This window comes from Zea mays, chromosome 2 (assembly GCF_902167145.1).
Source record: "Zea mays cultivar B73 chromosome 2, Zm-B73-REFERENCE-NAM-5.0, whole genome shotgun sequence".
Lineage (NCBI taxonomy): Eukaryota > Viridiplantae > Streptophyta > Magnoliopsida > Poales > Poaceae > Zea > Zea mays.
The window spans coordinates 220,585,539-220,599,780 of NC_050097.1; the positions used below are offsets into that span (position 1 = coordinate 220,585,539).

Below are 14,242 nucleotides of genomic sequence, written 5' to 3' on the forward strand. Positions count from 1 at the left end.
TTGGTGATCCTGGGCTCCTGAGTCCTGGCCGACGATCGAGTTCCTATGAATTCAACTGAGGAGAAACATTACTCTGATGCTGCTGTGCTGCCAGCACCACAAAGTATCATCCGTTCCATAGCAACCCATACATAATCCTACAAGGGCAGGCACAGCACAATCTACTTCGTCAGACCAATTCACGGGGAATATATTTGGCTGCATCGTCCCGTTCTGAATCTGACCAATGTGCATCGACGAAACATGCAACATCTCCCGGAGACCGGAGTCCAGGACGCACAGCTTTCTGTTGGCAACAAGCACCGGAATCAAATTGAAATGAAATCACCAAACACGAACAGGCTTTTCGTCGAATGCCCAAACCGCACAGAAACCCAGACCACATTTGTCCACAGGGCAATGCAGCCAAAACAAAAGGGGGACAAATCTGATGCTTATATACTCGCCGCCACACTCAAACATGCATTTCATCGAACACCTAGTGCACTCCAAAACTGAACTCACGGAGAGGAGAGGCGGCCCCAGACTCCAGCCCCCGCGCTACCCACGCCGCCGCTGGCTTAGAGAAGCCCGAGGAGGAGGAGCAGGAGGACGGCGGGCGCCACGGCGAGGACGAGGAGCAGCTCGGAGCCGGCGACCCGCGCGTGGGCAGCGGCCTCGCGCCGCGCCGCTGCGATCTCGGCGCTGCGGAGGAGCCCCTCGGACCGGAGCCGCGCGAGCTCCTGCAGCGCAAGCTCGCGCACGGTCATTTCGAAGAGATGGAAGGGGAGCGGCGTGCGTAGCAAACATGCGCGGGGCCGATAGCGGGCGAGGACGAGGGGTTAGGGGGAGTTACCGCTGCGGCGGCCGAGGAGGGAGAGTAGGAGGTCCGGCGGCGATCCTGTGTCGGCGTCGGCGCGCGTGGCCGGCGGAGGGAGGCGAGGAGGAGCGCGGCCCTGGCGCAGCGGAGCATGGCCTCTGGCGCTGGCTTGGTCTCCTCCATGGCCGATGCTGCTTCACCGCTTGGCGTGCGCGCCGGTGGTTTGGGTAGGGGGTGCGGCTATTTTTACGGAGGGAAAAGCTGTTTTCGTGTTTGGTTTCTATTTCATTTTAATCTTTAAATTGTTAAATATAGAACGGTATTTGATAATTTAAATAAATAAATAAAATAAAATAGATAGACTAAAAATTAATCTCTAGAAATCAAACATCTCCTTTATAAAGCAAAAAAGAAAATCTGGTTTGCTAGGAATACTAGCTTACTAATGTTTAGACTTTTTAAGTCACCGATCACTAATGATCACCAGTCATAATTATAGCATTTAGAGAAGTTTGAAAACTTTGAATGTGACTTAGAGTGAAGTCCTTGCTCTTATATTGAATGTGGATGAGAGAAATGCTTAGATGATATGAATATAGGTGGTTGGAGTTATATTTATGATCATCAACCACTTCCTAGCCATTGCCCACTTCCGCCACTTGCGGACGATCCATTCTCCATCTCCTGGCCCGGACGGTCTGTCCCTTCAATCAACGGCTGAAATCGCAACAATCAGCAGTGACGGCTATATCAACAACTATAAATTCATTAAATATGTTGTCAGATATCAGATAAAGCAGTCGCGGACGGTCCTATCGTGCACCCCGAAAGGTCCATGAGGACACTACAAATTAATTTTATCGAATCTAGCACCTTCGTTTTTTGGATTTCAACGGGCAGACGGTCTACGCCTGTGTGCCGGACGGTCCGCGCTTGGTCCTGGATGATGGTCTTCTCTCCTTCGGATAGTCCGTGATAGAAATGTAGTTTTCAACATAGTTCCTGTCCGAGGTGAATAAAGTTGTCGCGGATGGTCGGCCCGGTCGGTCTGCGCACAGGTGAACTCTCCAAAAAGTTCTCTTGTCTGAAATAATCTACGTTATTACGGGCAGTTGACATCTGTGAAACAATCAACTAGTCAAACTAGTTAGTCCATTAGGTTGTGATGGTTATCAAGCATAAAATCAATTTAAAGAAAATAGTTAAAGTCATTTTCCTTTCAAAAGCACAATAGGAGTTATCTTTTTTTTCATTGTCAGTCTCACCACCTGGCAATCAACGAAGTAGAAAGTGGTGGCATAATCCACTTGGGAAGTTGGGTATATTTGTGGCATCCAATACAACCTGTGAAGCATTATCGCTGGCTCAGGTGCTAGCAAAATTGAGAGGAGCAGAAAGTGTAGCACCTATGAGGGTTAAAAACAAGTCTGTTTTTGGTAATTCAATACTACACAGAGTAAGTTTATTGAGCTAAAGTATCATTTAGTTCGGGGTCTATATATAGTGGCATGACCAATGTGAAGTTCATCAGGAACAAAGATCGATTAGTTGGCATTTTAGCAAACCCACTCGACAAGACAAAAATCCACTCAAAAATGGTCTGATTGAAGCTGGTAGCTTGCACCACAAGGCTTAGAAAGAGTGTTAGAAATAAACCTTATATGTTAAGTTTGGTTTGTTGGTTAGTTTGGTATGTTAATTATATTAGAAAATTAACATTTATGTGTTTGATTATAGGAGTATAATTTACTTTTCATATAATTTCTATTTAATCAAAGGAATGGGCCATGAACTACCAATCTTTGCAGCAGAGCCGTTCCTGACTTTTCAGGGGCCCAGTGCGAAATCCGATATGTAGGCTCATCCACACACAAATATATATAATTATACAAATACTATCAAATATTTGACATATAAAAATTATTATGCACTGTTTTAAAGTTTATAAGATAACAAATGTAAAATATAGTCAAAAACACTTGTTATCTGATATCATTAATAATATCTTCTAACATTTTGTGATACAAAGTCATCGCTTATATCATTGAGATCAATCTCATCCAACAACTTTTTCGATATATAGAATCGTCAAGCCATGTAACCTCTCTTGAGTTATTGTTGGCCATAAATAGTCCACAAAAATATTTCAATTTTAAAAAGCTTCTCTCTGTCGATGCAACCATTATATGTATAGTAAATAGTAGTCTCTCTATATCAAAATAGAATTTGGTTTGCTTCTTTAGTGGATTCATCATCATCTAGTTGAATATAAACATAAAAATCAAGAGCTAAACTATTTTGAAACGGATTGAGTATTCGATAAGTAATTGAGATATTAGTTTAATAATCTAAACGAGACTGGTTGATAGCGCAATCGCTCTTTGCGTATTTGTGTCTAGAATAGATAGATTTAACAGGAAAAATGCTAACGTCTAGTGACTAGGGGCCCTCTGTTTTTAGGTGCCTGGTGCGACCGCACCCTCGGAAACCCCTCAGGAACGGCCCTGCTCGCAGGACCAAAGCAAGCTAGTGTCCTGATTACGTGATTTTGTGGATGCTTTTGGTCAAGTGTTTACTGCGACAATATTCTAAGAGTCGTGACAAACAATCGACATTTTCGAGAAAAGTGCCATCGGAGCCCCCTTCCCATGTTCATCAGCGAAATTCTAAAATTCGATGGACCAAATTTCGTAAGAATAGTACTTAGAGTGGTTAGTTCAAAAAGAAATGAAAAAAAGCGAAATTAAACGTTTGAGCTAGGAATGGGCCTTACTGGCGGCGGCGTGGGCTATCGATCGGCCTCAGCAGTATACTGGACCGGCCCGTGAGAGCAGCTCATTCCGCCCGGCCCACATAGAGAACCCGTCCGTCCATCCATTATCTGGCCCATCCGGACATGCTGCTATACACGCATGCGTGATCCATGCCATGACATCCATCTCCTTCCATCGGCGGCACAAGTTCGTTTTCAGCAGCTGTTACTGTTATGCTCCAGTGACGGCGTGAGCTAACTAATCTAAACTCGAGCTGAGCAACTAACGAGTGGTCCATCGCACATCGACCGGTTGAGACGATTAGGTTAGGCGGGCCCCGGGCGGTGAGTGTCACTCGCAGAGTCACATGCCCCGCGCATCCGGTCCATCCACATCAAATAATGCCGGTGGTTGGCTGGAATACTTGCGAGCTCGGCTCATCATTGCGTTGGACTAGGTAGAAGAAGAAGGCACGAGGAGCTCGCCTTCTTACAAGCACGACAAAGCAACCTGCTAGTCTTAGTTCAGTGTTAGTTCAGAGCTTTTCTACAAGTGTTACTACTCACTCTTTCTATTTCAAGAAGATACACCAGCCGTTCAATTGGCTTTAATTAGTATCGGCCTCCTGAAGTGTTATGTTTCAATGAATTACAGCTGCAGTTTCAAATAGCTAATTTTAATCAAAGCGAGCATACGACGACCATACAGCTGATACACACTTTAATTATTTCATTTTATTTTACTTTGGACAGAGTTGATACACACCAAAGCGACTGGCAGGCCATGGCGGTACAAGACGAGTCAAGAGGAGCTGTTGTTGCTGCTTCAATTTATGCTTCGGAGGAAGCTAAAAATGTCAGGGGCCGCCCCAGCATTAGGAGGTGGCAGGCACACAAGACCAGGGATCGCGGCCGTTCGGCTAACCGGGCTAGCTGGGCGGACGGCTTCACCGTATCGACAGTTTTGGATTTTGAATTTGGTAAATTTGTAAATTTTGAAAACGATTGATGTCAGTTTTGTATAAATACTATGAATTATTTGAAGACTTTCTGCTAAAACCAAATTTCAAAATACACAATGAATTTTAAACATAAAAGTTTTGAAAAAAAATAAAAAAAACTGATATATCGGCTAGGATTACTGATTAGCCGCTCCTCAAAGCCCATAAATTGATGTGTATGCCTGATAAATATAAAAGTATTAAATAGTAATACTAAGATCTAACAAAAAATATTGGTTCTTAAAGCCATTGTCATCAACCTAACTCAAACAAATGTTAATAGATTTAACAAAAATTGGTATGAAAGTTTGCTACGATGTTAATAGATTTAACACTAACTCGAACAAATTTACATATATAGAGGTCTATCAAGTATCAACAATGCATATGTTAAAGGTGGAGGATGTATTGTATCTTCAGTGTTATTTGTGAACTATAAAAGTGAGACATGTATTATATTTGAATCATGAAATCGTGTCGTGTGATGCATTTGAACCATCAATTAAATGTGTTATTGAACTTGTTATAACTATTTGAAGACTTTTTGATGAAACCAAGTTTCAAAATACGTAATAGATTTCAAACTAAAAATAGTTGAAGTGTATGACTAATAAATCGATGTATATAACTGATCTGTCGGTGGTCGAATAGGAGCTAGGGTTAAGGGGATTTTTTTGTCTTTTACTTGAAATCTTTTTAAGTTACCACAACTAAATGTTGTTATTGAATGTGTGACAACATTTGGGACATTTTTTGTTCAATTGTTGAGACCTAAACATGTTTTTATTTGCCAAAAACACGAGATTTGATTTTACCTTATGTGTTGTTGATTTATGAGTTCTGGAATCGATAAATCAGTCATATCGGGCGATAAATTGATGTCAAACCGAGTAGATTAAAAAATGGTTTAAATTTGGATTTGGTCGGTTTGTTTCATTTTTTTAGCTCTTGGTCACTAAAAGCTGTTGTGGACCGCCGAACACTCGGTTTTTCAGCCAACTTCTATGAAAATCGATTTGATAAAAACCATCCAAAATCAAGTTAGACACATAATCGGTTGATTTGTTGCAATAGTAGAAATCCGTCACATTTTAGATCCTAATTCTTAGAAAAGTTAGTCAGAAAAAAGCTGAACCAAACATGCCCCTAAAGACCTCTCTCATGACCTAATTAAATCAATTCATATGCTAATTTTATCTATTTATTCCCCTGCAAAAAAAAGTCACGGACGCATACTTCAACAATCAGCACAGCACATGCCAAGCTGGGACAGCCGCGAATGGTACCAGTACCGTGCACCACCATGGACACGTGCTCCACGCCCACTGATGGCTCCGGCGCCCGACAAGGACAGCATGCAAAGGCAAAGCCCGTCGCCCAGGCTGTCTCCAGCAACGTCCTCTATATTCATCCTCTATATCCGTCCTTTACAGTCTCCTCTAAAAGATTCCACCCTCTATATTTCTTTCTTCTCCAACAACGTCCTCTAAATCACGTCCTCTATACTCAAATATCTATATTAGAAATATTTTTTATTTTTATTTTTTGTACATACGTATTTGTCATACTCTCAAATGTATTGTACATATTTTAGTTTTGCTAAACCGGTTATTTAAAGTATTCAAATGGATAGAAGATCGTTTAGAGGAACTCTATATATAGAGAATCCAGCAGCGTCCTCTAAATTTAGAGAACCGTTTAGAGGACGCTGCTGGAGGGCGTAGAGGACCATTCGATCCTCTATATTTAGGGTACAGAACTCTTTAGGGTCCCTTGTTGGAGCTAGTCTGATACCCTGCTTCGGATCGGAGCAGCTCTTGGTGTCCGCCCCATGCGCCCGCGCGCGTGCCCGGGCTGCCGCCGACCGCCGCTACTTCGCCGACATGCTGCGTCCCCGCGCGAGAGCTCGTGTGATTGTGCTTGTGCTGTGCCGACGTCTCAACGCGTTTCAATCCCCGAACTAACCGATCCTTGCTTCGATTTTAATTCTTTTCGATTTGAACCAAAGAAGAAGAAAAAGGTTCAGGGATTAAAAAAAAGAGTACCAAGTGTCCGGTTGCGTATCGTTGGTGTCAATCAAAGCGGAGCAAGCGAACCCCAAACCTTGAAGCGGAGAAAATGCGTCCGAATTGAATAGTCGGCGACTCGGCAAAGAGGACCAGACCAGCGCTGGACGGCGGCAGAAAAAAAAGGAAAGCGTGGCCGCACGATCGGGACGCGCTCCCCCGCTGTCCCTTTTGACGCGATTTTCCTCTGTTCTGTTCTCATATAGTCATATCATATCCGGCGCCCACTGGTTCTTCTTTTTCGCGATCAGTACACTCGGTGGCCTGATTTCAAATCGCCGTCGGCTATCTCAATTTGCGGGCGGTAGCGAGAAGCCACAGAGCTCGGCCACACGGTTTTGTTCGCCGCAGCGCATCCCGCGGGGTGCCAGTCCGCTTTCAACGCCTCCGACTCGGCCACTCCCCACGGTCCCACCCACAGTTTGGCAGCAAGCGTTTCGAGCTTCGAAGCCAATGTCTCCCGTTCCCTCCATATTTAAACGCGCGCCTCGGGCGGGGCACCGGGCCGCGGGCTGACCGGCGGGTGGGGCCAGGAATCGAAGGGCGTCGTAGGACCCCACTTGGCAGTGAGAGACGGTGTCCGGGCATGGATGATCACGGCCAATGAATGGGTTCGGTCCGCTTCGGGCTTGTCAAACCGGCCGCACTGCAAGATCCTCCTGCTGCCTGCTCGGAACGAAGCCGCTAGCCGCAGGCCACAGAGCACAAGCAGACTGACCAGCGCTCGTAGAATTGCAAAACTTACTGAATGCAGCATTGTACTAGTGAAGTTTTGGAGGATTTTTTTACGTGAGGTCTAACCAATTGGAAATTTTTCTATAGAATTGAAGGTCCCATACTCCCATACAACTCTATTCCTATTTTTTTTCTATTACTATATTTTACTAATCCTATATTCCAAAGGAGACCTGAATATTTTTATTGTTGGTTATAGATGATATTGCAAGGAGTTAAGCTCTATTATTAACTTGATCTAATAGTAAAGTCCTCCAAAGACGCCACCCTCCGAAATTGACTAAAACCATCGATCGAACTAGAAATTTCAAACTACCAGAACCTACCTGTCTGGAAAGACTAGGGACTTGACCAAAAAGAAAATGCTACCGCTGCTACTTGTAGATAGACCTGAGCACGGCTACCCGACCCGATCAACTCGATCTCACCGCCTGAAAAAAAATCCGACCCGGATGGATCGGGCCATTGTGTCGGGCGGGTTCAGGCCATGTTTTTTTTAACCCAGCGTAAAATTCGGATCAGGATCAGGCTCAGGCCAAAATTTAAACCCGCGGGCCAGTCCGTTGGCCTGACATAAACTTGCATCTCAAACCGTGTCCATCGGTTGGGCCTGGCCGGCTACCCCAATATGTCTGGCGGCCCATATATAACTCTAATAGTCTAACTCCTAGTGTAACCCTAAAATTTCTCCTCCCCTCCTCGGTTCTCACTCCTCAGCGGCTATCCCATGACGATATCTCCACCAGCAAGTAATCCACAATACCACTGTACACCACTAGTCACTGCTAGTTACATTCTGATTTATGAACTTTTTTCATAGCATTTACGTTCTAGATAGTTCATAGCATTTATGTTCTAGATAGCTAGCTGGTAGCCTCGTAGCTTTAGTTCTTTAGTAGTACTTATGATATTTTCAATGATGGTTTCATGCACATTTAATAGTGTATTACATCAGATTTTTTGGTGACATAGCATAGCATTTAAGAGGATTTAGTTTCATGGGAATGAAACCATGTTAACTCGTTTCCAATGTATTGGAAACCGTGTGAAACCTATATTGAAAGTGATTTGTTTCATATTCACATAATTTACTAACTTATATTAGTCAATGAATTCCGACATTTAATTAGTATGTTAGCATATGAAATAGTGACGCAAAATATTGCATTGGGAGATATTGTTTCATTCATAGTTTCATAACACTTATGAGGTTGTGGCAACGTTGGAAAGAGTGCTACAAAACTCAATAGCCTTAGTAGTTTACGTTTTGCATAGCTTTAGTTCACTTAGTTCCGAGACTATTGAAGCTTTGATGTGTCTACAAGATTGGTACCGTGAGAGGATGGATGAAGGTAAATGCAATCATAGTAAGTTTGGACTATATTTTTTCTCTTATTCACTACTAACTATCTTGTGTTGTCTTTGTTGTATGTGTACTTGTGCAGCATCACTTGCTAGCACAAGCGCACAAGGAGCAGACACTACTACAATTGGAGATGAAGAGAGGTCTAATTCTAAATGTAAGCGCCAAGTTCATTTCTTTTCTTGTCAAATTAATATAGAGTTGACATAGAGCCGTTTGCTGATTCTTTTTACCTATTGTATCCAACTCCATCCAAATACTTTTCAGGAAATGAAGCTCAACAGAAGGTTAGAACTCAACAAGTGAATAACCGAAGAAGTGTTTGCATGCTGCTGTAAAATATTAATTTATGTGATGTGGTATGTGACCTTTGTACCATGAATGTGTTGTGTGTGTGTGTGTCTGCGAGACAGTGAGTAGAGATGGCAATGGGTAAATACCCACCGGGTATTACTACCCCATACCCATACCCACGACAAAAAAATAACCCCACCGGGTCACCCATATACACCGGTGGGTATGGATTTACCCCCATACCCATACCCACGTGGGTATGGGTCACCCATCGGGTCACCCGTACCCATAAAATTTAAACATATATCAAAATATTATATTATACAAATATCAAGTATATCCATCTAAATACCATTACAAAATTTCTAGCATCATTTAACCATCCATTCAACACACATTGGGTGAATTACATGTTCCATTATATGGTCATTAAATGTCGATAAGCCTTCTATGACATAATGGCCTAAAAGGTTATTAAATAGTAAAAAAGATAGATGACTAAAGTCTAAGTTCATGCTTGGGCTAAGTTTATATTGGGTATTTTATACCCACGGGTTAACGGGTATGGGTGAAGGTGGAACGTTCTAATACCCGTTTACCCATTGGGTGAAGATATTTGCCCAATAACAGACCCACGGGTAGAATATTTAGCCCACGTACATACCCTAATAGAGTAAATACCCATCGGGTATCGGGTCGCGGGTACCCATTGCCATCTCTAACAGTGAGGTTTAATTTCAAATGTGTGACAATATGAGACTGGAGATGTGTATTTTGAATTTGTTATTTATGAACTATATGAGACTCCATTTGTACTGTGTAATATCACTGTTCTAAATTCTGTTTATTGGCATTTGTACTAATCTGCACGCTACATTGCACACTTGTAAACAGTTGTATGTCAGGTCATCGGGTCAGCCCATGGGCCATCGGGTCGGGTCATCGGACGGGCTCAGGCCGTGATTTTAAGGTATGTTTGGTTGCGGGACAGCCAGTCCCTGACGTCCTCTCTCGTCCCTCCAATTTTGAAGGACAACTAGGGACAACGCTGGGATAGTTCTGTCACAACCCTTGACACTGAACCAAACAACCTTATTTGAGGGATCGTTCTATCTCGTCCTGTCCTATCATTACAACCAAACGCAGATTCAGTTGGGCCACGAGCGGACTCGGACCAAACAGTTTTTGAATCGAGTTTTGCATGACTCAACCCGAACCCGACCCGGTAAATGATCAGGTCTACTTGTAGAAATGCAGGCCAGGACGCCAGGTGCGGGTGAATCTCTAGGCGGCGCGAACGAATCGTCTCACTTGCAGTTGCAGGCCATGATGGTATATTGCCATCGTAATTCTTCAGCCTCTGCAGGAGACAAGCTACGCTGAATTCAGCGAAAAGGCCCTACTCCCAAAAGGCGCCCGCGCCTGAAAAAGCCGGGTGCAGCAGCGCGACAAAGCAAGCAGAGAACATCCTCATTCCGATGACAGGCAGCGTCCTAGCATGGATAGTAAGCTCAAGATCAGAATTTGGTAGTGTTATCTTTACAGGTTTCATCGGCAAAGACCAGCCAGCCGAGCATTGTGACATGCCAAACATGCAATTCCGAAAACAAGCCTTATTGCTGTTTATGTACTACTGGCCTAGACTAAAAATTGTTGTAGCCGATGTAAAAAGAAAAAGAAAAAGAAAAGGGATCCTGCCGCTCTTGAAGGAATTGGAATCGGAATTGGAATCGGTGCCTCTCATCTTGACCAGTTCCTGTTGCTATTGACGTTGCCGCTACTCCTTGGCCTGCCGCTACCGCTAGGCTGGAAACTACGGTTGTTGTTCGTGTTCCCTTGCTTGGGCAGGTTCTGCGGACCCACCATCTGTACGTTCCTCTGCTTCTTCGCTGCGGTGGCGCGAAGCAGAGAACCGAAAAAAAAATGGAGATCAGATTCTCGGTCCATCAAGCAGCACAGCACAATGCATGAACCACCAGCACAATGAAGGATGGATATCCTATACCCATAGCAGCAGCAGCAGCACGCATACCGTTATCGGATTCTTGGTACCCTTCCTGGAGCTTCCTCTTGGTCGCCTCGAGCTTGGCGTTCTTCGCGAGCTCCAGCTTCGCTCGCACAGAGTTCGCGTCGAGTTGAGCCGCCGGTTTCTGCAGACAGATCGAGCGGAACTCAGACAACCAGACTTCGCGGCGATCAGATTCGGATCAGCACGTACGGTTTTTAACGACGGAGGCACGAAACGCTCACCTCGGACGCAGCCGGCTGCGGCCTGGCTTGAGCTGCTGGGGTGTCCTGGTGCTGCTGCCTAGGCCTCGCCTGCGGTCTCCCGGGGCCCGACTCCACGCTCGAGGGTCTGGCAAGCATCTCCGCGACGAACTGCTCCTTTGTCTGCCCGTTGCTCAGTTCCTGCGGCCGAGACTGCCTCCAGCATGGCTCTGGGTCGTACCGCTGGCCCATTGGCGGAGGCCTTCTAGCCGGTTCTTGGTTCATCATCGGGTACCGCTGCCCACAGTCCCTACTGTCATTGGTCATGATGCCTGAATTGGAATTCACAAACCGACCGAGATGGTAAATACAAATTCCTAACCAAGAATGGTCAGAGGGAGGGAGGGGATTGATTGATGAGAGCGAGAATCTGATCACTCACTTCCATCGCCATCCATGTTCTCCTGAGGAATGACGAGAGGGAGCAGCGTCAGATCACACCATGGACCATGCAATTTTTTTTCCGCGCTATAGTAGTTCATATGCATGCTGAGTCGATTGGTTTTGTTGTGAACCACGTACCTCGGACAGCCGAATTGTAGTGCTCGGCGTTGCGAAGAGGTCGCCTTCATCCATGTGGGTGGAAGCCGCCCCTCGATCCTCCTGCTCCAAGCTTGAAGGACCCATGGACTGAGGTGTTTGATCTGTTACAGAACCATCGATGAAGCAACTAATCCAAGTGCAGCACTACTAACGGTGAGCTAATTTCTGCCTGTTACCTACCTACAACAGCATCTCTGCGGTGAGCAATCCACACGTCAACTGTGTGTTTCCAGTCTCTGGGATTCACACCAAACATGTCAGCATAGAGAAACGGCAAGAAAAAAACAACCCCGAAAGGCTTCCTGAATGATACGCGTGGAAGTGGAAACGTACTCGATGAGCGATCTCACGAGATTCCGAATCTGCTTGGAGCTGTGCTTCCGGAAGTTGGCAACTGCTTTGCCAATCGCAGTGGCCTATCAAACGTAACGAACCAATAAGGTTGGAGGAATCAATCTAATCCGTCATCAACGGATACGGCGGAGGAAGGTGGCTCACATCCAAGGTGTCGAACGCGAGGTCCAGCTCCTGCAGCCGCCGGAGTAGCTCCAGCAACTCGGCCTCCGGCTGTAACGTGAGAGGCGGGGAAGATTCAGTGCGAGTTACCAGTATGGAACCGGCGGCGGCAGAACTGTGCAGAGGGGAGGAGGGGAGGGGACCTTCTCTTGGTCGCTGAGGAGGACGGCCTTGATGCGCTCCGTCTCGGCGAGGACAGGATCGTCGCAGCGCGGCGCGGCGTCGTCGGCGATGGCCTCGGCGCGGTCGGAGCTGCAGAGGCTGGGCACGCTGGCGGCGCCCTCGGGGTGGAGCTGTGCCGGAGTGGGCGCCCCAGCCACGGGGGTTCCCCCCGCTGCTCCTCCTCCCGGGGCCGCCGCCGCCGCCCCCGCGGCCGCTGCCGCGGCGCTGGTGACCAGGAGCGCGGTGAAGAGGCGCTCGGCGATGCCGTCGCGGCGCTCCCGGAGGGCGGCCGGGTGGTCGGACGCGGCGACGGTGATGGCCGCCTCGATGGCGTCGAAGATGTTGTCCCCCGCGCCGCGGAAGAAGCCGAGCCAGTAGTCCCTCGACGGCGGCGCCATCGCCGATCGATCGCCCGGCCGGCACAGCCCGGAGCCCCGGACGAACGCACGCACGCACGCACTTGTGCCTCTCCTAGTAGCAGATTAATTTTACGTTCCTTTTTTTTTTCCAATTCGATTCGATTGATTGGGGGTCTTCTTTCTTCGGTTCTGTTACACGGGTTCAGGAACAGGTGGGGGGGAGAGAGAAAAGAGATGCAGATTGCCACGCTCGGACGCAACAACTCGCGGGCGGATTCAAGAGGTCACGAGAGAACCCGAGGAGGACGCGACCGGCGAAGGAGAAGGCGGCGGCGAGGGCGAAGAAAAGGGTTTCCTCCTCCTCCGGTCCCTTCTATGTTCTCTCTCCTGGGCTCCTCCCGGGTGGGTGCGTGACTAATTCTGATGCTTGCCCTTTCTACCTGTGCCTATCTGCCGATCCCCTCCCGACCTGCCCCCACAAAAGCGAGACGACGACGACGATACGAGAGGGCAGAGAGAGAGAAGGCGAGGTCGGGCCGTCGGGGCGGTGGTGGGCCGTGTTGCGGTGTTTGTTTGCTGTTGCGATTGCTCGCGGATTCGCTCGCGAGCGCAGCGCCGCAATCCGGGTGCGTGGGCGTGCGCTGCCGTGGCCCGTGGGGAGGAGGAAGCGGTAAGCCAAGACCGCGCGGGCTCTCCGTTTTGTTTTGGCACGACACATGTGCAGGATAGACACGCGCGCGTGGCAGGCTGGCAGCAGCCGGAGCTCAGGCTATCCACAGGAACCTAAATTTCTACTCTAAAAAGAATATTCTATCCTCGTCAGCAAAATTATCTACTATATATCACAATTCTCCGCAGTCATATTTACTCTATATATCAACTCTATACCAACTACCACATATTATATTATTTTTTCTACTTTACTCTTTTCACTGCACGCGCCCAGAACCACTTGTGTCTGCCTGCTTGGAGCAGACCGCACGACGGAGAGGACATGAGAGATTTAGAGTAGGATGGTACAGACGCTGTATATGAGGTTTTTCCGTGCTCTCCTTATATTTTCAGTAGCCGGTGAAGTGCCCGCTGCAGCGTTTACTTTACTGTATATCTAACTGCACACGGGTAGCGCTTCCTTTACAGTACGTGGCTGCGCATAGCCTCACCAGCGTTCCAAAGGGAGGTATGAGTTGGTCCAAAGGTTCTCTTCGTGCTGACCTGCTTGCTTGTGTCAAAACATGTGTAGATTTAAGGACCCGTTTAGAGTCGAAATATCGTTTGAGACAACTCTGCTCTATCCTAAAACAGCTCTTTTCAAAACTAAAAAAACTAAATAAAGCATTTTAAAATTTTATATTGTAGCTCGCAACACTCTAAACTATTAGCT

The 14,242-nt window shown here is 46.6% G+C and overlaps 2 protein-coding genes across 2 annotated transcripts; both read right to left on the bottom strand.

Annotated features, from left to right (window-relative positions):
* Positions 1–292: 292 nt before the first annotated feature.
* LOC100279026 (uncharacterized) lies at positions 293–1,031 on the bottom strand. The gene is made up of 2 exons (NM_001371669.1): positions 836–1,031; positions 293–722 (listed from the first exon to the last, which is right to left on the bottom strand). The coding sequence occupies exons 1-2, from the start codon at positions 980–982 to the stop codon at positions 561–563; spliced, it is 309 nt and encodes a 102-aa protein (NP_001358598.1). The 5' UTR covers positions 983–1,031; the 3' UTR covers positions 293–560.
* Positions 1,032–10,514: 9,483 nt separating this feature from the next.
* Positions 10,515–12,567, bottom strand: LOC100382505 (uncharacterized). The gene is made up of 7 exons (NM_001175242.1): positions 12,481–12,567; positions 12,320–12,388; positions 12,155–12,237; positions 12,002–12,057; positions 11,801–11,922; positions 11,261–11,682; positions 10,515–11,160 (listed from the first exon to the last, which is right to left on the bottom strand). Exons 6-7 carry the CDS (start codon positions 11,543–11,545, stop codon positions 10,957–10,959), a joined length of 489 nt encoding a protein of 162 aa, NP_001168713.1. The 5' UTR covers positions 11,546–11,682; positions 11,801–11,922; positions 12,002–12,057; positions 12,155–12,237; positions 12,320–12,388; positions 12,481–12,567; the 3' UTR covers positions 10,515–10,956.
* Positions 12,568–14,242: the final 1,675 nt, after the last annotated feature.